This window comes from Colletotrichum destructivum, chromosome 1 (assembly GCF_034447905.1).
Source record: "Colletotrichum destructivum chromosome 1, complete sequence".
Lineage (NCBI taxonomy): Eukaryota > Fungi > Ascomycota > Sordariomycetes > Glomerellales > Glomerellaceae > Colletotrichum > Colletotrichum destructivum.
In genome coordinates, this window is record NC_085896.1 from 4540285 (window position 1) to 4563613 (window position 23329).

General features: G+C 58.0%; 8 protein-coding genes across 8 annotated transcripts; 5 read left to right on the forward strand and 3 right to left on the reverse strand.

Moving 5' to 3' along the window:
• Positions 1–72: 72 nt before the first annotated feature.
• Positions 73–2380, forward strand: CDEST_01365 (Putative ribonuclease CAF1, ribonuclease H-like superfamily; the record flags this gene model as incomplete). The annotated part of the gene is made up of 6 exons (XM_062917524.1): positions 73–301; positions 354–658; positions 800–976; positions 1034–1085; positions 1139–1963; positions 2025–2380. The coding sequence occupies 6 exons, from the start codon at positions 73–75 to the stop codon at positions 2378–2380; spliced, it is 1944 nt and encodes a 647-aa protein (XP_062773575.1).
• Positions 2381–3428: 1048 nt separating this feature from the next.
• On the forward strand, positions 3429–5220 carry CDEST_01366 (uncharacterized protein). Its single transcript, XM_062917525.1, has 2 exons — positions 3429–4214; positions 4310–5220. Exons 1-2 carry the CDS (start codon positions 3694–3696, stop codon positions 5217–5219), a joined length of 1431 nt encoding a protein of 476 aa, XP_062773576.1. The 5' UTR covers positions 3429–3693; the 3' UTR covers position 5220.
• Position 5221: 1 nt separating this feature from the next.
• On the reverse strand, positions 5222–6073 carry CDEST_01367 (uncharacterized protein). The gene is made up of 2 exons (XM_062917526.1): positions 5936–6073; positions 5222–5864 (listed from the first exon to the last, which is right to left on the reverse strand). Exons 1-2 carry the CDS (start codon positions 5950–5952, stop codon positions 5549–5551), a joined length of 333 nt encoding a protein of 110 aa, XP_062773577.1. The 5' UTR covers positions 5953–6073; the 3' UTR covers positions 5222–5548.
• Positions 6074–6230: 157 nt separating this feature from the next.
• Positions 6231–7645, forward strand: CDEST_01368 (Putative pinin/SDK/MemA protein). The gene is made up of 4 exons (XM_062917527.1): positions 6231–6366; positions 6418–6865; positions 6923–6991; positions 7055–7645. The coding sequence occupies exons 1-4, from the start codon at positions 6350–6352 to the stop codon at positions 7394–7396; spliced, it is 876 nt and encodes a 291-aa protein (XP_062773578.1). The 5' UTR covers positions 6231–6349; the 3' UTR covers positions 7397–7645.
• Positions 7646–7722: 77 nt separating this feature from the next.
• On the forward strand, positions 7723–10137 carry CDEST_01369 (Putative alpha/beta hydrolase-1, epoxide hydrolase). The gene has a single exon (XM_062917528.1). It carries the CDS (start codon positions 8541–8543, stop codon positions 9570–9572), a length of 1032 nt encoding a protein of 343 aa, XP_062773579.1. The 5' UTR covers positions 7723–8540; the 3' UTR covers positions 9573–10137.
• Positions 10138–10154: 17 nt separating this feature from the next.
• Positions 10155–10523, reverse strand: CDEST_01370 (Putative PDZ-binding protein, CRIPT; the record flags this gene model as incomplete). The annotated part of the gene is made up of 1 exon (XM_062917529.1): positions 10155–10523. The coding sequence occupies one exon, from the start codon at positions 10521–10523 to the stop codon at positions 10155–10157; it is 369 nt and encodes a 122-aa protein (XP_062773580.1).
• A 2084-nt stretch (positions 10524–12607) lies between these two features.
• CDEST_01371 (Putative P-type ATPase, HAD superfamily, P-type ATPase, transmembrane domain superfamily) lies at positions 12608–17775 on the forward strand. Its single transcript, XM_062917530.1, has 3 exons — positions 12608–15903; positions 15960–16627; positions 16686–17775. Exons 1-3 carry the CDS (start codon positions 12643–12645, stop codon positions 16864–16866), a joined length of 4110 nt encoding a protein of 1369 aa, XP_062773581.1. The 5' UTR covers positions 12608–12642; the 3' UTR covers positions 16867–17775.
• Position 17776: 1 nt separating this feature from the next.
• Positions 17777–22285, reverse strand: CDEST_01372 (Putative catalase hem-binding, catalase immune-responsive domain, catalase core). The gene is made up of 7 exons (XM_062917531.1): positions 20046–22285; positions 19783–19985; positions 19634–19729; positions 19424–19568; positions 19013–19375; positions 18750–18957; positions 17777–18699 (listed from the first exon to the last, which is right to left on the reverse strand). The coding sequence occupies exons 1-7, from the start codon at positions 20325–20327 to the stop codon at positions 17852–17854; spliced, it is 2145 nt and encodes a 714-aa protein (XP_062773582.1). The 5' UTR covers positions 20328–22285; the 3' UTR covers positions 17777–17851.
• Between the last annotated feature and the right edge of the window lie 1044 nt (positions 22286–23329).

Sequence of the window (23329 nt, forward strand, 5' to 3'; positions counted from 1 at the left end):
GTGTTTTTCATCAACCACACGAGCCAACCGACCGACCATACAGCACAAGCCGACAACTGCTTCCACTCGAAAATGGAAGTTACTACGGAGAACTTCTGGAGGCAGCTGCCTCGGATTCTTCTGTCAATCGCCAAATCACAGTTTGTCGCCATTGATCTTGAGATGACCGGGATCACGGACAAGAACTCGGAAGAAAGACTCAGGAACCCGACGAAGCAGCAAATCTACGAATCCGCCAAAAACATTGCATCCACTTTCAACGTGTTCGAGCTGGGCATTACTTGCATCATATCCAAGCCAGGTGGGTGGTAATCCGGGTGTTGGAGGGTTTCGTTGATCTGACCCCTTCGTAGATGGCTCATACACGACCGAGTCCTTCAGCTTTACCGTCAGCCCCTACCTGCATGCCGACACCCGGAATGACGAGACATTCGTCAAGGACGTCGACAGAAGACTGTCAGTCTCGTACAACACTCTCAAGTTTTTGAGAAAGGAGAGGATCCGAATGGAGAAAATCTACGACGATTGCGTACCGTACCTCAGCCGTAAGGACGTTCGCAAGGCTACTGAGCGAATGGAGAAGAAGATGAAGCCGTGGAACACCAAAGAGCACCCTTACGACGAGGACGAAGAAGGCCTCTGCTTTTTCAGCGAATATGTCTGGGATACGATCACCGAGTGGCTGGAGATACCTTACCCAAAAGCAAGCACTCCTGACCAGTCCTCGCACCACAGCTGTTGCAATTGAACCGGCTTGCTCACTTTTGTCCGCTCTGAGCTGACTTGAATACCTTTCCAGAGACCCGATGACATCAAGGTTCTTATCCCACCTTCGGAAAGCAAAAGACGGACCGATGTCTATCACCAGATCGTCCGCAGCAAGGCCAAGGTGCTCGTTCCGCACATGAGGTGTCGTACGTGGAACTATGGCGCAACAGTGATCGTCTACCTAGTGGATGACGAAGAAGAAACAGACGTTGGTTTACTCTTGGCGCGATTTCCGTGTAGACCTGTGACGGCTGACCACGCACAGAGACACAAGTTCCTACAGGACCAGCTCACGGCCTCGTTGGCCAAGTACTCAGGTAAGGACGGACGACGTCAGGAGCATCGCCAGTGGCTGACGACTGAGCGCAAGGGATCCGGCTGGTCATCGAAGCCCTTGCCGGTGGGGACTTTGCGGAACTGATCGATGCGGACCGCGTCGTAGAGGCAATGTCAGTGTGTCCAGGCGATGCGCAGATACTATGTCAGAATGTACACCAGATGCTTCAATCAACATTGGCAGCGCGCTCCGGGGACTCATCAGAGAGCGAAGACCAGGACGCCTACAATACGTCCCACACATCCGACGAGTGGCCTTCCGAGCCTCTCTTGGAGCCCGACAACCCTTGGAGGCAACCTGATTTTGTCGATGACTGGCCAGCACCTGCAGGGACTGACCAGAATATCGACTCCTCTAACGGCTGGGGCGATTGGGGCAGCCGGAGGCAAGTCAGCACCAGCATCAACGGCCATGAAGGAGATGGCTGCATAGCCCTTGGAGAGCCGAACCACTGGGAAAAGGTGTGCACAAGCGACGACGACGACGACGACGACCTGACTGCACAGACACTTGGCGAAAGAGTGGCGGATGCCCTCAAAACAATCGAGGACCAACTGAAGAGATCACGGCCGGTCATTGTCGGGCACAACCAGTTCATGGACCTGTTGTTCTTGTACAACACTTTTGTCGACGACCTGCCCGCCACTTTGGACGACTTCTTGGCAAAGATTCATGAATTGTTCCCCTACATATTGGACACGAAGCTAATGGCAATCAAACACCAAGCGATCGAGGGCGAAGACCCCTTGATTGACCTATACGACAGGCTCAGCGACCACAAGGCAATGCCGCACATAGATTGGCCGCCCGGATATGGCTATGGCCGCAGTGACACAGCTCATCAAGCCGGCTTCGATAGTAAGTCGCTCGCCGGTGTCATACAGGCGTTGGGGGGCGCGCCAAACTAACACACGCGTAGGCTACATGACGGCAACCGTCTTCCTACGACTGGCCTGCAGGTTGGCGTACGAGAACCTGACGGGCGGCGGCGACGACGAACAGATTGGCCAGCGGATGAAGTTGTTTTACAGCAGAGAGTGGCTATCAGCCATTGGACGCAACCCCGATCACTTTGAGGGCCCGAGAGCCTCCAGCCCCGGTTGGCCGGAGTCGTCGGATACCGATGATACGGGAGTCAACCAACCCGAATGGGACGATGCCGCATTTGACTTGGTCCGGAACACAATCCGAATTGCGCCCCGGAGAACGGTCTACCTTGGACAGCGAGGAGAGAGCGAGGCTCTCAAGACACGGGCACGCGGAAATCCTTGGTAGTGTCTCCGGGACGCGTTAAGAGGGAAGTCGCGATGATTTTGGCAATGTCGCTTGAGACTGGATGACCCCTGACGAGTTACTGGAGACGACCCGCAGAGCCAGGCCTCGATAGATAAATTGAGGACCCAAATTTGACCACTTGTCTGAAGTGACATAACTCCCTCCTACGCCACATGGCGAGGGGGTCTTTGCAACTGCCAAAGAATTGAGCGAGAAAATGACATCCTGTCCTGGAACATCCTTCTCGAGTTTGATGATGACCGTGGAGTGTGAACGGCGACGTCCGAGACGGGAACGGGCGACAAGAAGGCTACAGGGATAGATAAGGCAGGGGGTGGAATTCAAAAAGTGAAGGAAGACCAGACGGACGAGAACCTCCTCGATGAATGAGGGCCTCCCTCTGTCGCTGAACTGTCAGCTCGAGAAGCCTCGGGGCAATCTGGGGAAGAACAGGGGCGGGAAACCCTAAACGACGAACGCGTTCGCGAACTTGCGATTGACAGGACGACATTCGGGAAGGGGCGACCCAAAGGGGTATCATAATGGTCTAATTATGAAGACCGGCGCCTGGGGAGGGGACCCCAACTCGGAGGAGGCAGAAAAACACGAAGATTTGAAATGACAGGCTGCGAGAGCATGAAACGATCATCTGGAAACGGTGGGTGATCTCCGCGTGGTGAGATGAAAGCTCGGCCGGTCGTCGAGGGCAACCCCTGTGCGTAAAGTGCGTCCGACCCGGCCCAGTTCGTCTTGCCCGAAGGGGAAGCTCCAGCACGGTTTGCTCGTGGAGGCTAAAGGGATACTTCACATGTGAGGCGCCCAAAGCGACGTCACTGGTACTCGCTTATCGTCTTACCCTCGTTTTTTGGCGGTCAACTCGGTTCAAGACAGAAGCTGGGGGGGGGGGGGGGCCACTAAGAAAACAGGCCGAGGCTAAACTTGGGCCATGACCGAAAAGTGTAACCGTGCCGGTGCATGCCCAGCCCAGTTATCGGCATGTTGTCAGCAGACTCCCCAGCTGGAATTCTCCAGCATCCGCCCAGCAGCACCCGGCACCCAGCACACAGCACCCAGCGGCGCCACCATCAACAACCACACACTCACACTCATACCCGAATCTAACCACATGTCGCGGCTCCCGTCACAACGACCAGCAGGTGGCATTTGATCAGGAACGCGTATGATGGCCGCCATTCTCCGCACACCCGATACATAACAATAGACCCCGTTCTTTTTCCAACCTCATTTCCCTCCGCCTGGGGCACTTCAATGCCGACGTCTTGACGATCTGCTGCCGCCCCGTAACTCTCCAAATGCCCGCCGCCGCAGACATGTCGTCCCTCAACGGCTCCTACACGGCGACCCTGAGTCCCACGGTCGCCTCCTCCGAAACCACCGCCACCTTCCCTCCGCACATGCTCGCCAGCTCCATCTCGTCTCTCTCGTCGTCGACCTCATCGCGCCAGTCGTCCCAGATATCAAAGACCTACCGCCAGGCCTCTACTCTGTTTCTCACGCGTCGTCTGCCCGAGGCCCTGTCGACCATCCTACCATTGATTACCCCGCCGCCGGGTCAGTCGGACGGTGGCGTAACCGAACCCGCGCCCGTTGCGAGGGCGTCGCGATCCACGAGGATCAAGGTCTGGAGCTTGTATCTCACGACGCTCAACGCAATCGTCGAACTGGAGCCGGACGAGGGGAAGGATGCGTTCGGGAGCCAGGAGTGGCGGTCGCTGTGCTCCAAGGTCAGGGACGGGGAGGTGTGGGAGGAGGTCGTACGCAATGGATACCATGGCGTCGAGAGCGATGTCGACTCGGATGTCGTAATAAACCTGTGAGCAGCCCCCCTTCCCCCCCCCCCCCCCCCCCCCCCCCCCCTCCCCCCAAGCCGTCGTTTGTTGCATCGGACGCAAGCTAACAAGCACGCAGCGCCACGCTCTTACTAGCCCACGCCCGGACACAGGAATTGAATCAAAGAAAGCTGGAGAGCTATCTTGCCGCATCCGCCTCGCCAAACCTGGACCTCTCCAAGAGGTTCTCCGACTCGCCTTCGTCGCCTTCGCCACGGCCGAATCGGCGCCGGTCTCCGGCGAAGCCCACCAGTGGAGCGGATACGCCGAGGGACCTCAACGCGCGGGTCAAGATCCTCGAGCTGTACACGCTGCACGTTCTGATCCGCAACAACGAATGGGATTATGCCCGTGAGTTCATCAGCGTGAGCTCGGTCCTGGACGACGAGCGCCGGGAAGCGTTTTTGCAGGCCCTGCAAAGCCTGCAAGAGGAACAGCAGGAACAGGAGAGGCAAGAGTCGGAAGAGCGTCGTCGGCAGGAGGAGCAACTGCGGCGCGACATTGACGAGGCGAAGAAGCTGCGAGCCGAAAACGAAGAAAGAGAACGCCGAAGGTTAGAGGAAGAAAGGGCGCGGAGGGAAGGGGCCGAAGGGGACTACGGCATCGAGAAGACGCCGAGCAAAGCAGGCTCGAGCAAGGCGGGATCGAGCAAGGGACGCCATGCGAGAGCCGTTTCCAACGCCTCGGGATCCAACAACGCAAACCCGAAAATGCCCGTCTCCCGGGCAAAAGGCAAAACGCCGGCCACGCCCACTCTCGGGACGAGGGCGTCGATGGCCTTGTCTCGCGTGCGCGAGCTGATAGACCAGCTGGGAGCATCATTCAAGACGAACCCCATGCTGCTGATGCGGCTGGTGGCCTTCATTTTGGGATTGGTCGTCATGTTTGGACAGAAGAACGTCCGGGAACGGATACAGCGAGTGCTTGGTAACGGTTGGAACAAGGTCAAGGCGACTGCGGGAATGGGAGTTAAGGTTAGCTACATATGATTACGACGGGGTACCGGCTAGCTGTGACTTTCACTGTATATTATACGAATTTGGATGGACAATGGCCGCAACTGCATGTGATAGTGACAGGTTTTTAAATTGTTGCCATACTGATGCATAATTACAGCGAATCGCCGCAATTATTTGTGAATGCCATCCATTTTTGAACTGCCGCCAAGGCGGCCATGGAATTTCCCTGCTCGATCTGTAAATCTGGACGCCCTAAACGCCAGACAATGCAAAACCCACTCCCGCAAACATCATGTCCGTATCCTTCTCATCAAAAACCCAACACGGGGTTTGGTGCCCATACCCGGGCGACGCAGGGACTAGTACGTCGCCGTCCGATTGGTCTTTTTCTGGTAGAACAGGTCGGTCCTGGAACTGCCGAGGTTTATGATCTTGGGACAGCCGTCACGGTCCTTCTCGAGGCGCGTGCACTCGAAGCAGTAGAAGGCGTCAGAGATGCCCTCGCCGCCGCAGACAACGCACTTGTTCTGGTAGTTGCCGAAGGAGCATTCGTCGCAGATGCGAACGAGAGTCGTTGGCCGCACGTAGGAGTCGCACACGGGGCACTTGCCGTCGCACTTGTCGCAGAGGCGGCCGATGGCGATGCCGGCCTGCTTGCGGCACATGACGAGATCACTGGCGGTCAAGGGGTTAGCTCCGGTTTCTGGTATAGGGAGATGAAGATGGGAGAGAGGGGCGCGACTCACGGATGATGGCGCGACATGCTGGGCGGAGTACGAAAAATGTGTGGTTTGGCTGCTGAGATTCTTCAAGCCGTCTGGGATGACGGTCGCAGGTTTTAGCAGCGCGAACTTGTAGAAAGAAGTTCGCGCAGGTCAGCCTTGCCACTGCTTCTCCAGGCTTCTCTTTCAGCCATTGGTGCAAACCCCTGTCTGATCCGAGGAGAGTGGGGTAAACAGCGGGACTGTACCTCTCAGTGGCTGAATTGCGCTGACAAACCTCAGCCTTCCCTGGAGCTGGAGCTTCCGAGCTTCGGGGAGACCACGGCTTGATATGGCACACCCAACCTGATTGCTGAAAGCAGACTTTACATCCTCATCGCTCCCCTCTGACATCGCCGTGTCACCTAGGGCGTATTTACGTTCTCGTACGACATCAGAATGGCGACAGTCACAGAGTACGGGGCTCGTGGCTCCCTTGAACCGGCCGAGAAGCTTACAGAACCCAGGGCGGCGCCGGCCGACACCATCAAAACGGAAACCACGAGCTCCGAAATCGACGTCACACAGAAGCGAAAGGCGTCACCAGACTCGTTTGAAGGCGAGGATCCGTCCAAACGGCCGAAGATCGAGGAACGCGACCCGCCTACGCAAGACTCGGCGCTCTCGACGGACTCAAGACCGCGAGACCAGGGTGCAGACACCAATGCGCCCCGGCGCGCACCGTTATCGAAAGACGAAGAGAAGAAGCGGGGTAAACGGTTGTTCGGCGGTCTTCTCAGCACGCTGAGCCAGACCAACGCCAGCTCCCAGCACAAGAAGCGCAGGGAAATAGAGCAGCGGCAGCACGAGCGGGCGCAGAAGCAGAGGGCCGAAGACGACAAGCGAAGAACAGAGAAGCTCGCGCGGATCACCGAGGCGAGATGGCGGGAGCAGATCAAGTTGGACGAGAAGGCTGTACGTTGGGCGTCCCTCTCTCGCGAGCTCCGGCGTGGCGGCTGATACCCCTCCCAGATGAAAACCCGACACGTGAACATGCTCGCGATGGCACATTCTCTCAGGTCGAAGGCCAAACCACCGGTTGTGAGTTACCATGCGCGCGAAGGCCGGCGGCCCCTTGCACAAGCACAGGCTGACAACCCTTAGTACTACCGACCGTGGAAGCTCACGAGCGAGCAAGAGGACCGGATCGATGGCCAGATCGAAGACGCCAAGGTTGTCATAGCAAGAGAAGTCGAAGCTTTCAGGGGCCGAAAGGAAGAACATCGACGGCGTTACGGACAGACCTCGCCTGCGAGAGACGAGGTGTCTGCAGACAAGGTGTCTGCACCCGTGGTCATCGATGACGCGGCGAAGGCCAACACAGAGCCCCTGGTGGAAGCTCCCACGCACGTCCCTACTGTCGCGAACGAGGTCCCATCTTCACACCACCAGCACGACGAACCCGGCGACGTTGTCGAGGACGCCGAGGACATGGTCATCTACTGATGTTGACGAGCTGAGCGGCCTGGGAGTGTAATGTGGGGGCACCCTTCAGCACAGATTACACATGTTGATCATCGCCGACAATTGACGACACGCGGGTGGATGTTCTTTATTTTTAGCAGGAGACGATGAATGAAAAGTCGGGGGACATGATACCAAACGGAGTTCAGAGCGGCATTTACTTAGGCAAGATATCCACGACGAAGCAGATATTCGAATCCAAGACGGAATTCAGACCATTTCCTGCCGACGGCGGACTTGTGACGTTGAGGCTCGGAGGCACGTCGCTGACTCGAGCACGGCAGTGTGGTGCTCAAACAGGTGGGACCACCGAAACTGTTGTATAATGTTGAGAAGGTCTGCTCGGCCGTTTGTGGCTCGTATCAACCCGTGTCTATTCTGTAGTTCCTGCAATCTGCATACAGCCCGTTAGGATGATGCAATGGGTGGTGTAGTCTATAGGACCTTGCTAGACGTGGCGCGAGTCTCATGAATCCCTCCGAGCTCCCCATCCCCCTCCCGAACCGAGGCATTTCAAGGGCGCGTTCGGGGCGCTAAGACCGTTCCATGGAGGGACTCCGACGAACATCAATGCAAGGCCCCGCGCGGGTGGGTTGCCGGCCACGCCGTTCGCCAATGCCGCCGCTGGGCTCGGTGCACTCGGCCCTGTCGTCCCAAGTGCTGTCCCCTCTCCATCCTCACTGAGGGTGGTCCCTGATATCCCCGCCAGACTTGGGGGACAGGCCCGAAACCCTCTCAACGGTAGGCCGAGGTTCATTACACCGCTCGGCGCTCGTACGGTTTCTGGACCACTCTGTGGCTTTCTAAGCAGCGGCGAGCTCAGAAGGGAAGGGGGGTTAGTTAATTCGACATTGTCTCCATCACTCGGTAGTCGACCGACGCGGAGTTGTAGAGAAATAAACGGGATTCGCCGTGAGCTGCATCATATCCCCGCTGCGTTGCCTCCCACACTCTCCGTTTGAGTTGCGGGCTAGAGCAAGGATCTTGTCTTCTTGGCAGACGTCGAGCCTCGAGTCGGCATATAAGTCCGACTTGCTGCCCTCCCATCCCGCCCCGCGTTGCTGTCTATCCGACTGACATCAAAGAGACACACACGCATACGCATACGCATCCAACCACGCACACGATGGCTGTCGACAAGATCGCCCCCAACGACCCGCGCGTCGAGCGCAAGCAGGCCGAGGTCAGGGGCAAGACCTACTCCTACCTCTACAGCAAGCCCGAGGGCACGCCCAAGGGCACCGTCGTGCTCATCCACGGATGGCCCGACATCTCGCTCGGCTGGCGGTACCAGATCCCCTTGTTCCTCTCGCTGGGCTACCAGGTGGTCGCGCCCGACTGCCTCGGCTACGGCCAGACGTCGTCGCCCGAGAAGCTCGAGGAGTGGTCCCTCAAGAGCATGTCGGACGACGTCAAGGCGCTGTGCGACCAGATCGTGCCCGGCGAGCAGATCATCCTGGGCGGCCACGACTGGGGCGGTGCGCTCGTCTGGCGCGTGGCCATGTGGCACCCGGACCTCATCAAGGGCGTCTTCAGCGTGTGCACGCCGTACAACGCCCCGACGACGGCGTGGTTCGACCTCGCCGACATCATCGCCGCCGGCCACCTTACCAACTTCAAGTACCAGCTGCAGCTGCGCGGGCCTGAGGTTGAGGAGAAGCTGACGAAGCCCGAGGACATCCGCCAGTTCCTGCAGGGCATCTACGGCGGCCGGGGCGCCAACGGCGAGCTCGCCTTCAACACGGACCGCGGCGTCCTCTTTGAGAACATTGGCAAGATCGGCCCGACGCCGCTGCTGTCGGAGGAGGAGGTTGCGTACTACACCGACAACTTCGCCAAGAGCGGCATGCGCGGGCCGCTGAACTGGTACCGCACGCGCCGCATCAACTACGACGAGGAGCTGCCGCTCGCGGAGAAGACGGCGGCCGAGGGCGGCGACTACAAGGTGACGCCGCCGAGTCTGTTCATCCTCGCCAGCAAGGACACGGCGCTGCCGCCGGCCATGGCGGCGGGCATGGACAAGCACTTTGCGGACCTGACGCGGGGCGAGGTGAAGGCGACGCACTGGGCGCTGTGGGAGGCGCCTGAGGAGGTCAACGGGCAGATCAAGCAGTGGATCGAGAGCAAGGTCGACAAGAAGCCGACGGCGTCGTTGTGAGTTTTTGCTTGGAATCACCCTTACCCCTCGAAACCGTGCGACTTGGAGGAGGCATGAGGTTGGATTTGACATTGACGGTTTCTTATTTTATTTTCATGACAGGCAGGGATGAACGGAACAGATCGAACGGGTCGGGTCGGGTCGATTAGTGAACAACGATAATGAACCACGTTGCCAGTCACGGCTTGCTCTATTGCTCTTGGGTGTCTTGAAGCCCTCTCTATCCGTGACTACCTATGAGGAGCAAGGGATGACTGCATGCATGGCGTGCGGCATCCTTCTCCGGCCGACCCCACCGACACGAGGTCCGGGCCATGTCCGTCGCGGTCGGGCATGCCTCTTGTTCCCTGCGCATCGTAACAATACCTGATAAATTCAGTGTTTCTTGCTCGCCACCCACAGCGGGAGTTGCCGAATAGACGGGCCGCTTAACGACTGGTCTGTGTGTCTTGATAGGGGTCGCAGCAGCGACACCGACATGCCGAGGCCAACTATCCTTGACTTCCTATCATCGGCGCAGCGTTTGATCGCGCGTGTATTCTCCTGTTTTTTGTTTGCTGGCCGCGGGTCTACCGCACGTCCTCACTTCAGAGTGAACTTCTGGCCGGCGACGGAGGGTGCGGCGCCCTTGGCCTTCTTGTTGGGCTTCCCGCACGAGGCGCACGAGTCGGCCCTGTAGGCGCACGACTGGCAGAGGGAGTGGCCCTGGGAGACCTTGGTCTTGCACTTTGAGCAGGCACTCGAGTACTGGGCGTAGGGGTTCTTGGCGGCCTTGGAGAGCAGCTTGCTCTTGCCGATGCCGGTGGAGCCCAGGGTCGGTTTGGAGGCGGATGACGAAGAGGAGGAGGCGGAGGCGGAGGAGCCGTGGTAGATTTCCGACTTCTTTTTAATGGCTGGCGTTGCGAGGGTTGTCGAGCCCTTGCCGAGCTTCTGGCACTTTGTGCAAACCATTTTTTTAAATTTTTTTTTTTTGGTTTGTTCCGTACTGGTAGATGTGGTGCGCGGGGTGTCGTCGTGCGTTGCGTCGACGATGGTGGGCGATGGACAACGGCGACGATGGTTAGAGATGGGATGGGCCGAGTCGAGTGTGTGGCGTAGGTGATAAGGCTGAGGTAAGGTATTGTGGCTTGAGGGTGAGCTGAAGAGTGACGCAACATCGCAGGGCGGACTGGTCAAAGTGCCGCGCATCCGCCACCAGGTGTGGCCCCCTTCTTCTGCTGAAGTCCCCCCCCCCCCGCCCAGTGGACCTGACCAGACTTCAGGGCGGAGCTAGCGCCTCGTCCGCGCCAGGATGAAGGACAACAGGTTGTCTGGATCGCTGGCAGTAGCCACAATAGGGGTCCGTACTTTTTCCTCTCTTTTTCCTTTGCCTCTCTTCCATGTTTCCTTGACGCCGCTACCGGGCACACTGGGGGGTCCCAGCCCCTCCGGAATTGAAACTGGATCTCCCTTTGTTCGAGTATCTTCAAAGCTGCAGAGAGTTGCCGGGGTAGAAGTTTTCATGTGGTTGGGGGACGCCGCGCAATTCGTCTGTTCAGTTCGGATGACCGAGAGTAGTGTACCCACTGGCAATCACAGATGATGGGGGACATTTTGGTTCAGGAGATGATGCTTAACTCCTTGCCTGACGATGACCCCCTCTTGCAGTCATGGTTGCAGTATTGGAAAATCTCCATGTCGTTCATGCGTTCAGGCCCCCGGCGTTAGCTGGCGACTGGGGGGCGCTCAAGTCTGAGCGGCGTTGGTGACAGACAGGGCGAGTGGCTAACAAGTGACGGGTTCTCAAATTCCGTGCGAATGTCCGCCCGTCGTACTCGTCGATTGACGATTGGCGATTGAGATACAGTGGTGCCTAGCGTTGGACGAGGGGAAGCAAGGACGCGCGGGTCATCCCTCCTAGTATCTCTAGTGCTAGGCAGTTCGGGCGGGCACATTCCTGCCACCCTCCCTACCCCCATCCGTCCTGTCGTCGTATCTGATGTGGCTGGAGGACGACGCAACGGCCAGTGCCAGCAGGCAATTACGAGGAACAAACAAGGACTGTACTCTGTAGAGGGGGGACCAGACCAGACCAGACTGGGGACATCGGCCACTAAAACACGAATAGCAACGGGCCCCACGTGCGCCCCCTTTTAGTGGAGTTGGCGCTCCCATAAGCTGAGAAGAATGCCCGGGCTGCCAGGCCAGACCGTCGAGCGAAGGCTCGGCAAGAGTGCACAGCAAAAACGCAGCGTCAAACTCCCAAAGCCATGCCAGCTGGGACCAGACGGAGACCGCAGACCACAACAGCAGAGAGCCTGGCCGGCTGTTCAAGTTCAAGCACACTGCTAGCACTGCCAGCACCGACCAGCACCTCAAACACGACTTTCCGCAGATCCCACCCTCCCGCGGAACGACACCTCACTCACCTCACCTTACCGTTCACATCACCTCAAATTCTTGGCTTCTGGCCGTCCGTCTCAAAGGCCCGCCCTCCCTCACATTTTGCCCGTTTCTTCGAGACCGCTGCAAACCAATCATAGCGACTGCGTTGCTTTGCAATTTGACCGCATCTACCTGCGTACACCAACCACCACCACTACCATACAGCGTCTCTCCCTCGCCAACCCAGTCAGTATTACGTCTGCGCAATTCAGCCCGTTGACGTAGCGCAACACCCGACCACTGTGTAATCCTAATCCTGCGCCGGAAGGAGGCTGTGCTGCAACGAATACGGATTGCCGGGCCACTTCTTTTCCCCCCTCTCACCACCTCATCATCTCCATCTGCTCAAACGCCCAGCTGCGGCGCCGCTTGCACTGCCGACTGTCGTCGCCGTCGTCGCCGTCGTCGTCGTCGCCATCCAGCTGCTGCTGCCCCTACGACTTCCACCCATCGACCGAGCCGGCTGCCGAAAACCACCTGCACCCGCGTCCGCATCCGCGATCCGCGCCCGCATCCTTTCGATTCCATCTCTTCCTCATTCATATGCCCGGGCACACGATCTTGACCCAAATTTCTCGACTTTGCATGCTGGCCATCTCGAGAGCTGCACATTGATCGCCGAGCAACACAACTAGACCTCCCCGGCATGGCTGGACGACCGACGGGAGGCCCTCCAGGGGGCCCTTCCAATAATGACCTGCTGCTAGATCTGGAAAACGACCAGCCCGTCTACAATGGAGGGCAGCGATCCGCCGTGACCGACGACGACCTATTGCGATACGACCACGACCAGCCCCAAGGCCGCCCCTCCGTTTCGTATGATGACTTTGTCGGCGGCGGCGGAGGAGGAGGAGGGGGAGGCAGCCACGCTCAGCAACCTTCGGCTTTAAGACCGTTACCCGGAGGTCCCACGTCGCCCACCGGCGGCGGCGGCGGCGGCGGCGCACCCCCTGGCCCCTACATGCAAAGACACTACAGTCAAACGTCGGAACTAAACAACTACCAGCGATACGCCGACGACTTTGACGACTACTCGGCCGAAGGCGAATCATATTACCAACAGGGAGGCGCCGCGACAAGCACCAACAATGTGGGAGATTCGTCGGCCAGGGCCAATGCCCGGAACCGTAACAGCGTTCTGAGCCTGGGCGGGGGCTTCTTTGGTCGGATGAAGAACAAGCTGGGCATGGGCCAAGGGTACTCGGAGATGGACCTGCCTTTGACAGAGCCGGGCGGCAATGGACGGACAGACTCCGGCATCGACCCGCAGGCGAAGCAGGGCAAGAAGCTGGACATGGGCAACTTCAAGTTCGGATTCGGTCGAAGCAAGCCGGACCCCTCGACTCTGGGCCCCAGAATGATCCATTTGAACAACCCGCCCGCCAACGCAGCGAACAAGTACGTCGACAACCACATCTCGACGGCCAAGTACAACGTCGCGACCTTCCTGCCCAAGTTCCTCTTTGAGCAGTTCTCCAAATTCGCAAACATCTTTTTCCTGTTCACGGCCGCGTTGCAGCAGATCCCCAACCTCTCGCCCACCAACAGGTATACCACGATTATCCCGCTCTTCATCGTGATGATGGTCTCTGCCGGAAAGGAGTTGGTCGAGGACTACCGCAGAAAGCAGGCCGACCACCAGCTGAACACGTCCAAGGCCCGCGTCCTGCGCGGCACCACCTTCCAGGAGACCAAGTGGATCAACGTTTCCGTCGGCGACATCATCCGCGTCGAGTCCGAGGAGCCCTTCCCCGCCGATCTGGTCCTCCTCGCGAGTTCCGAGCCCGAGGGCCTGTGCTACATCGAAACGGCCAACCTCGATGGAGAGACCAACTTGAAGATCAAGCAAGCCTTGCCCGAGACCTGCACCATGGTCAGCTCCAGCGATCTGAGCAGGCTCGGCGGCAGGATCAAGTCCGAGCAGCCCAACAGCAGTCTGTACACGTACGAGGCCACCCTGACGATGCAGGCGGGCGGGGGTGAGAAGGAGTTGCCCCTGAACCCCGAACAGCTCTTGCTCCGCGGTGCCACTCTGCGCAACACTCCCTGGATCCATGGCGCCGTTGTCTTCACCGGCCATGAGACGAAGCTCATGCGCAACGCCACGGCCGCGCCCATCAAGCGCACAAAGGTCGAAAAGAAGCTCAACATACTCGTTCTCGTCCTCGTCGGCATCCTCCTTGTTCTCAGCGTCATCTGTACGGTAGGTGACCTTGTTCAGCGCAAGGTTGAGGGTGACGCCATTTCGTACCTACAGCTCGACTCAACCGGCTCGGCCAACGACATCATCAGGACCTTCTTCAAGGACATGGTCACGTACTGGGTCTTGTTCTCGTCCCTCGTGCCCATCTCGCTCTTCGTCACCCTGGAGATGGTCAAGTACTGGCACGGCATTCTCATCAACGACGACCTCGACATCTACTACGACCGCACCGACACCCCCGCCAACTGCAGGACGTCCAGTTTGGTGGAGGAGCTCGGCATGGTCGAGTTTGTCTTCTCCGACAAGACTGGTACCTTGACCTGCAACATGATGGAGTTCAAGCAGGCCTCGATTGGCGGGATCCAGTATGCCGAGGATGTGCCCGAGGACCTCAGGGCAACCATCCAGGACGGCGTTGAAGTAGGGATCCACGACTACAAGCGACTGGCGGAGAACCTCAAGAGCCACGAGACGGCCCCCGTCATCGACCACTTCCTGGCCTTGCTGGCTACCTGCCACACTGTCATTCCCGAGAGAGGCGAGGAGAAAGGCGGCAAGATCAAGTACCAGGCGGCTTCGCCCGACGAGGGTGCCCTTGTCGAGGGCGCCGCCCAGCTTGGTTATGTCTTTACCGATCGCAAGCCGAGATCCGTCTTCATCGAGGCAGGAGGACGCGAGCTCGAGTATGAGCTCCTGGCCGTTTGCGAGTTCAACTCCACCAGGAAGCGCATGTCAACCATCTACCGGTGCCCCGACGGAAAGGTCCGCGTCTACTGCAAGGGTGCCGATACCGTCATCCTCGAGCGCCTAAACGACCAGAACCCGCACGTCGAAGCCACCCTGCGCCACCTGGAAGAGTACGCCTCCGAGGGTCTGCGAACGCTCTGTCTCGCCATGCGTGAGGTTCCCGAGCAAGAGTTCCAGGAATGGTTCCAGATCTTCGAAAAGGCCGGCATGACCGTCGGTGGCACCCGCGCGGACGAGCTGGACAAGGCGGCCGAGATCATCGAACGCGACTTCTACCTCCTCGGGGCAACCGCTATCGAAGACCGTCTTCAGGACGGCGTCCCGGAGACCATCCACACGCTCCAGCAGGCCAGCATCAAGGTGTGGGTGTTGACGGGCGATCGCCAGGAGACCGCCATCAACATTGGCATGAGTTGCAAGCTTCTGAGCGAGGACATGATGCTTCTGATTGTCAACGAGGAAAGCGCCGAGGCGACGCGCGACAACATTCAGAAGAAGCTCGACGCCATCCGCACTCAAGGCGACGGCACGATCGAGACGGAAACCCTCGCCCTCATCATCGACGGCAAGTCTCTGACCTACGCCTTGGAGAAGGACCTGGAGAAGCAGTTCCTCGACCTGGCCATCATGTGCAAGGCCGTCATCTGCTGCCGTGTGTCCCCGCTGCAGAAGGCTCTCGTCGTCAAGCTGGTCAAGAAGTATCAGAAGGAATCCATCCTCCTCGCCATCGGCGACGGCGCGAACGACGTCTCCATGATCCAGGCCGCCCACATCGGTGTCGGTATCAGCGGCATGGAGGGTCTCCAGGCCGCCCGGAGCGCCGACGTCTCCATTGGCCAGTTCCGGTACCTTAGGAAGCTGTTGTTGGTGCACGGCGCCTGGAGCTACCAGCGCGTCGCCAAGACCATTCTCTTCTCCTTTTACAAGAACATCACATTGTACATGACGCAGTTCTGGGTAAGTTCGCTGCTGCTATCCTCCTGCGTGATTCGCGTTCCCTGACCTTGCTTTAGTACACGTTTCAAAACGTCTTCTCTGGTGCCGTCATCTACGAGTCTTGGACGCTCTCCTTCTATAACGTCTTCTACACCGTCTTGCCTCCACTGGCCCTGGGCATTCTCGATCAGTTCATCTCGGCGAGACTCCTCGACCGTTACCCGCAGCTGTACACCATGGGCCAGCAAAACCAGTTCTTCAAGATCAAGATCTTTGCCGAATGGGTCGCCAACGCCGTCTATCACTCCATCATCCTTTACGTTTTCGGACAGCTCATCTGGTACGGTGACCTCATCCAGGGCGACGGGCAGATCGCTGGTCACTGGGTCTGGGGCACGGCGCTCTACGCCGCTGTCCTTCTCACTGTGCTGGGCAAGGCGGCTCTGATCACGAACAACTGGACAAAGTACCACGTCATCGCCATCCCCGGCAGCATGCTCTTCTGGTGGGGCTTCATCGCCCTCTACGGTACCGTCGCGCCCATGATCCCCTTCTCGGCCGAGTACCACGGCGTCATCCCCAAGCTGTACAGCAGCCCCGTCTTCTGGTTGCAGACCTTCTCGTTGGCGATTATGTGTCTCCTGCGAGACATTGCCTGGAAGTTCGCCAAGCGGATGTACATGCCGCAGACGTACCACCACATACAAGAGATTCAGAAGTATAACATTCAAGATTACCGACCGAGGTATGCTACCCCCCCGCCGACCTTGCTACGACAGCCCGCTAACACGCACACTTTGCAGGATGGAGCAGTTCCAAAAGGCGATTCGCAAGGTGCGCCAGGTCCAGCGCATGCGCAAGCAGCGCGGTTACGCGTTCTCCCAAGCGGACGAGAGCCAGACGAGGGTGATCCAAGCATACGACACGACACAGCATCGTGGACGGTACGGCGAGATGGCCAGTTCGAGACCCCAGGGCAGATAGTCGTCCCCCTTTCGCCTCCCCCCTTTTTCTCCTTTGAAAACCTCTGATGCTGGCACCCACCGCCGCGTGCCGGGGTGGGGCAAAAGCGACGCGAAACCTATGATGATTACGACTCGAGGGGGAAGGGCCGGCTGCGTTGATTTTGAGACTCGGGGAAGGACTTATCCCACCCCCAACGCAATGGTAATGCCAACGGTAGCGACGACAGCACGATGTAAAGTTTTGTGCCTTTATTTTCTTCTTCCTATTTTTATTATTATATGCATGGCTGGGAAACTTTATCGTCATCCGGGCACGGGATATTCCCATGGGAATGGCGTTTTTTTCTTCTTCAAAGCTATTTTGCTCGGCTGTGCTTTTTCTGTACTACTCTGTGTAGGCTTTCTTATTTGCTTCAGCCCTTCATCTTGCTGTGGTGTCGTTCACTTTTGTTTCTGACAATACGGACGCACACAAAACACATTGGGTGATTGGCCTACAGGGGATTGCGTCGTTTCGATGTGTCTCGGAGAAGGAGACGACGAATCGAGGCGATGGAAGAAGAAAAAAAAGAGAGGGAGAGGCGGTTGACGAGAAGAAGCCACATGACGATGGTGGCAGGTCCGAGGAGACAACCCAACAACGGGTAACGCATGCGGAATGGAAAAGAGTGGTCGTTTATTCCCAAAATACCTCTTTGCTTTTTATCTCTTCCGGGGCGACGGGGCGTTCTTGGTCCAGATACACCGCACATGATGAATTGACACCCCACATCTTCATCACGGCTCTTTTTTTTTTTTTTGCCCTTGGCTGCTGCCTCAATGTACACATGCTTTAGGTCGTTGAAGACATGTAGTTCACAGCGGACATGACAAAACCGAGGTTGAACCCGCCATATTGATATCTAAAACTTCTACTTCTGCCGCCTCCAGACGAAAACCGGGGGATAGCGTAAATTACCTATGAACAAGAAGAGAAACACAAACACCGCTCACGCAACGCACCCCTAGTCCGTCGCAAAGCGGTCTGTGAACCTGAACGTCGCCAGGCCCTCCCTGAAGCTTTCCACCACTGTGCTCACGCCGTCCGCCGAGTACACACCCTCGCCGGCTTTGACGCCGAGCGGGGCCGATTCGTTAAGAGCGTTGCCGACGCCGCCAACGGGCTTGCCCCATCTGTAGGAGTCGATGACGAGCTGCGCGGGTCGCCCTGCTGGGTAGAGGGGCGACGGCGCGATGGTCCCGTCGAACAGGCCCTGAGCGCCGCTGGCGACGATGACGCCGTCGAACGCGGTGGCATCCGCCTGCGCGTATGTCAAGTCGACGCCGTCGCCCAGCTTCTCGGCGATGACCGTCACCAGGACACCGTCGGCGGCGAAGGCGTCTTTCAACTCCTTGCCCTGGCCCACGGACCCATCGGCCGACAGACTCGCGAGCACACCGACCTTCAAGGTGGCGATGGTGGGCAGCTTCTCGCCCAAGATAGAGAGGCCCTTGGTGGTGTTGTCGTGGTAGTACTGCGCGTCAGGCTCCAGCTTGCTCAGACCCAGGGCATCGGCGACACGGTTCGCAACGTCGTTGGAGACTTTGTTGAGCTGGGCCAGCACGTTGTGCTTGACCTCGTCCGACTCGAGGTGGCTCGTCTCGAAGCGGATGGCATTGATGAGGAACTGCTGCTCGGTGGGCGTCAGGGAGTTGTAGAAGAGACGCGGCTGGGACCAGTGGTCCGAGAAGCTGTCGGAGATCTCGCGCACGAGGTGGCCGTTGTTGGTGCGCCCCGGTGCCGTGAAGAAACCGTTGCCCTGGGTTTGGTTCGCCTGCTTGGGCAGACCCTTGTTCAGGGTGTTTGGGGAGTCTTGGCTCGGTTAGCGACGTTCGTTGGACGTTGGGGGGGCAAAGACTGACAAGAGTTCCGGTTGCGGTGGATGAAGTTCTGAGCGGCGCCATCTCGGTTGTTGTTGTGGACGGGCGTGATCGGGCGGTTGATGGGCAGCTGCTCAAAGTTGGGCCCGCCGTGGCGGTTGATCTGAGTGTCGAGGTACGAGAATATACGGCCCTGCAGCAGCGGGTCTTCGGTGAAGTCGATGCCTCTGACGATGTGTCCGGGTTGGAACTGGCACGGGTTAGCTGCGGACTATCTACTGTAACACGAGGGACGGGACTCGTACCATAATCTGCTCGGTCTCGGCGAAGTAGTTGACAGGGTTGGCGTCCAGCTTCATCTTGCCGAGTCTCTGGAGGGGTGCGATTTCCTCGGGCACAATCTTGGTCGGGTCCAAAAGGTCGAAGCCGTACTTGAGAGTGTCCTCCTCCTCAAAGACCTGGACACAGAGCTCCCACTCAGGGCCGTTGCCCGACTCGATGGCATCCCAGAGATCCTGACGGTGGTAGTCGGCGTTCTTGCCCGAGACGACTTGAGCCTCCTCCCACACCAAGCTGGCCTTGCCTTGCAGCGTTTTCCAGTGCCACTTGATGAGCTTCGACTTGCCGTCGTCCGTCACAGCGCGGAACGTGTGCACGCCGAAGCCGTCCTGCCAGCGTCAGTCAGAGTCTCGCGAACGGGGGAGACGTCTGCTCACCATGTGTCGGTAGCTTCTCGGGATGCCGTAGCCAGCCATCGCCCAGAACAAGGTGTGAAGTGTGCTGGTCTGGGAGCTGAAGAAGTCCCACGCAGAATCGTGGGCCGTGGCGGCTTGAGGAATCTCGTTATCGCCGCGAGGTTTTCTGTACGAGTCTTGTCGTAAGCACGCATCTCAGCTGAGCGGCAAAGGAATGACATGGGGTCTTACACGGCGTGAATCAAGTCCGGGAACTGAATCGCATCCTGGATGAAGAATACCGGGATGTTGTTCCCCACAATGTCGAAGTTGCCTTCGTCAGTGAAGCTGTCGTCTATGTCAGCTCCTGGCGTCGAGGCCCCGGATAAACAAGAACGCACAATCTGGTAGCAAAGCCGTGCACATCCCTCGCGGTGTCGGCACTTCCCCTCGATCCAGCCACCGTGGAAAACCGCACAAACGTAGACGTCTGCTTGCCCGCCTCGCCCAAAAAGGAAGCGGCGGTGAGGTTGCTGTAGTCGCCGTAGCTCGTGAAAGTGCCGTAGGCACCAGCGCCTCGGGCGTGGACGGCTCGTTCGGGGACCTATAGGCAAGACGGTCAGTCAGAGCGATCAGTTTGAACCGGCCATAGCCTGAAACATACTCTCTCGTGGTCGAAGTGGGTGATCTTTTGGCGGAAGATGAAGTCCTCGAGCAGGGTCGAGCCCCGTACGCCCGCCTTCAGGCTCACTTGATCCTCAATAGGACCGCCGACGTCTGATGTGAGGTATGGGTCGCCTGAAGAGTCATCGACCTCATAGTCGACAAGATGCTCTCGCGAGCCACTCTCGGATCGGGCTCCGATGTTGGCCGGGTCCGCAAAGGGGCAACCGGCAGATGAGAGTGTGGCTAGGCCGAGACCGGCCAGCAGGAGAGTTGTATGCATATTGGGATGGTGTATCGGAGCAATGCCGTTATGCCTGCGTTGAATGCTCCTTCGAGCTTGTGTAAGACTACAGCGAACAAGCGTGCCCTGTCGTCTTTGATAGGGAAATCAAATGCGAGAGGAACCACTGAGCGATAGAAGAACCGAGAGCGGAAGGGCTTCTTATGGGCTCCCGAAACCTGTTTAGACAGGCGGAACTCTGTCCGAGCTATGGGCTGACAACACGGCTGGGGAGCAAGCACGATGAACCCAGCAGAGGTCTCGATCGGGAAGAGAACGACGTCTGTCGGTGCACAAGCTCAAAGAATTGTCTTGCTTCTCTGCCGACCCTAGAGGTGGGAGGCAGGGAAAGTGCACTAGTACTGCTTGCCCCCCGGGCAAACTCCCTATGACCATCCACATCCCGAGAAAGAGGAGAGACATAAGCGATGCCGCCCTATTACAAATGCGCTGCGCTTGGTTCCTTGGGAGGGAGAACATCACCATCGTCCTCATCTCAAAGTAGGTAGCTTCCCCCACAACTGGAGTGGGCGAGGGTGGGAGAAAAGAGGGGCGAACAAAACGTTGTCAGATTAGAAAGCCCGTTCGTTGGTGTGATTTACCCATCCGGGAGGCGCCCCCGACCCCGGGAGCTCTGATGTTATGTGTTGGTAGCTCGTCTTGGCTGCATTTTGTGCCTCAAGGTCGAGGCCGACATGGACGTCAATGGTGCGACGAGATGCAAGCCAGCCACGCGGAAAGACCAAGGCGATTCTGGAACCGGCGTCCGTCAGCCTCTTCTTTCTCGTCATGACGACAGCTCTCCCTTCCTCAAGGCTGAGTGAATTATAGAAGGCTCACAGGGCCGGCGGTGACTGGAGAGCGTGTATGAGAAAGGAAGAGAGGCTGATATGTCGAATGGCGGAACCCCCTTGCTCAGCTCATCCGTTTTTGTTTCTTTCTTTTCATTTATTTCTGTTTCGCCCACGTGTTGAGTGACACCTTGCGAAACAAGGTTACATCTAGACAACGTGGGCTGAGGGGATCCCAAAGGGCCAGGGCCACGAAGAATGTGATTGGCAAACAACGGCACGGCAGTTGGAGGTGGCGGCGGGTGGGCGGGCTTGGTCAGGCTAGGTATTAGCATGCAAAGCGGACGGAAAGTAGATGTGGCTGCGTCGATGGACCATCCAAGCCAGCGGGACGGGGGAGGCGGTCGATGCCATCATCCCAAGTCTGGGCAGGCCAGTGTGTCTCAATCTCAAGAAAAGGCTAGCGTTCGCCCGCGCCTCCCCTTCTTGAACCGGTAGCCCTAGTACGAGACCAACGAAGGACGCGCAACCGATCGCGTCGTCTCTCGGTGAGATTTGTGCGACGCCAGGGTGGAAAACAGACCGCGGCGCAGGTAGATGTGGGTTAGCATGGGCGATTCTCCACGGCAGAAGTGCGAACGGTTGCCTGTCCGCCGTCTTTCGTCTATGACGACAAGATGAGTGCATCCCCGTGCATTGGGACTGATTGACCCGGTTCTTACGCCTAGCCGGGGGTCGTCGAGATGCAATGCTTTCGGGTCGGTCTAGATGTGTTTTGCTTGTGATGGGAATAGGCTGTGCCACGACGCCAAGTCCGAGGCGGGCGAATGGCACAAAAAATTCGCACGTCCCGATGGAGATCCAATTCCCGGCGCTTGTGGTGGAAGAGGAATAGGCGGGATTTGCGTGAGTGAGGTTGAGGTTGAGGTTCAGGTCCAGGTTTGAGAATGTCGAACCATCATCGTCATCGAGCGGGGCCCATTCGTGTGGGGCCGCGCGCCCATCACTAACCAGCCGGAGGAAGAGCGCCTACTGTGCGTAGTGCAACACAAACCAAATTCACTTCCGCCAAAGCGAGGTTCGTGGTTTGGTGGGACAAAAGGTGGGCACTGTTCTGCTTGACGAGCATCCCGGGTTTGGATTTCATCTGGGTCAAGTGAGCGGTCGCAGCGGGATGATACTTTGGACGATAAAAGACGACGCCGGTGCCGATGCCGATGCCGATGCCGGTGCCTTCGTTTCTTCGTCAACACCCGTGCGACGCGGATGGTTAAACATGGGAGGGGGACGTTGAAGCCACTGCGTGCAACAACATCGCAAACAATGTCTCCGTGTTCTGCTCGCTTTACCCCGAAACCAAAACGCCGCCCGCTCCTTATTGCCCCTCGTCCTCTCCGGAACAAATCCCGACTAGGCTCCTCCTGTTCACGAGGGACAATTCGTCCTATGCGTCTAGATTACACAAGTACGACTGGAAGAGACCCATCATACGTCGTCCAAACACCGTCCAAGTTTGGACGAAAGGAAACGAATTCAAGGAAGCGTGACTTACAAGGGGGGGGGGGGGGGCCGCTGCAGCCCTCCGGAGATGTGTCCGGCTCGGGGCCGGGGTCGTCTGTGTGCTGCACAAGCGTTCCTGGTGGACCCTCGGCGTGCACAAGGTAGGTAGGTCTCCTGGAGGTAACCCCATGCCCAATCATGACCAGCCAATTACCAGGACGACAAATGGCAGTCATCCTATGTTGCAACCGTATTTCGAAGATGTGACTCTAGCTTCTATGTTTCTACTCCCACGCACGACTTCACACCGCATATGTGTGTCTGGCCTTCCTCACTTGCTTAAGTTCATAGACATCTGATGCCACAAACTCTCATAAGCGCTTTCGGGGGCTAACAGGATGCACCTGATCGCCTTGCTCGTCCAATCTGCCCCTCTCCTCACATCATGAACAATGCGATCGAAAAAAAATGCCCCTGCTTCAGGCTTGCTTCTTCCGTCACCGGAATGCATGCCCCAGTGTGTCCATGAGACGCCAACTCCCAGAGAAGCAAACGCCTGCCTTAACCCCAAACCACAATAAACTTACAAAGGTAAAATCGCTCGCCGAGTTTGATGAGTAGTCCATCTGTCCGTGGGCAAAGGTTCCGGCGCGTTGCCCCTTGCTCCGGCTCTTTGCCGAGCCGAGGCCGGAAGTCTGACTTCCCAGCCGT

What these genes read in the sequence shown, in the direction of transcription:
- CDEST_01366 (XM_062917525.1), top strand. Translation starts at nt 3,694, where the DNA reads ATGCCCGCCGCCGCAGACATGTCGTCCCTCAACGGCTCCTACACGGCG. An exon ending in TCGGATGTCGTAATAAACCT is followed by an intron (nt 4,215 to 4,309) that starts GTGAGCAGCCCC and finishes ACAAGCACGCAG; the next exon opens with CGCCACGCTCTTACTAGCCC.
- CDEST_01368 (XM_062917527.1), top strand. An exon ending in TCAAGTTGGACGAGAAGGCT is followed by an intron (nt 6,866 to 6,922) that starts GTACGTTGGGCG and finishes TACCCCTCCCAG; the next exon opens with ATGAAAACCCGACACGTGAA. An exon ending in CGAAGGCCAAACCACCGGTT is followed by an intron (nt 6,992 to 7,054) that starts GTGAGTTACCAT and finishes GACAACCCTTAG; the next exon opens with TACTACCGACCGTGGAAGCT.
- CDEST_01369 (XM_062917528.1), top strand. Translation starts at nt 8,541, where the DNA reads ATGGCTGTCGACAAGATCGCCCCCAACGACCCGCGCGTCGAGCGCAAG.
- CDEST_01371 (XM_062917530.1), top strand. Translation starts at nt 12,643, where the DNA reads ATGGCTGGACGACCGACGGGAGGCCCTCCAGGGGGCCCTTCCAATAAT. An exon ending in TGTACATGACGCAGTTCTGG is followed by an intron (nt 15,904 to 15,959) that starts GTAAGTTCGCTG and finishes ACCTTGCTTTAG; the next exon opens with TACACGTTTCAAAACGTCTT. An exon ending in ATTCAAGATTACCGACCGAG is followed by an intron (nt 16,628 to 16,685) that starts GTATGCTACCCC and finishes CACACTTTGCAG; the next exon opens with GATGGAGCAGTTCCAAAAGG.
- CDEST_01372 (XM_062917531.1), bottom strand. Translation starts at nt 20,327, where the DNA reads ATGCATACAACTCTCCTGCTGGCCGGTCTCGGCCTAGCCACACTCTCA. An exon ending in CCGGACTTGATTCACGCCGT is followed by an intron (nt 19,569 to 19,633) that starts GTAAGACCCCAT and finishes AGACTCGTACAG; the next exon opens with AAAACCTCGCGGCGATAACG. An exon ending in CGAGAAGCTACCGACACATG is followed by an intron (nt 19,376 to 19,423) that starts GTGAGCAGACGT and finishes TGACGCTGGCAG; the next exon opens with GACGGCTTCGGCGTGCACAC.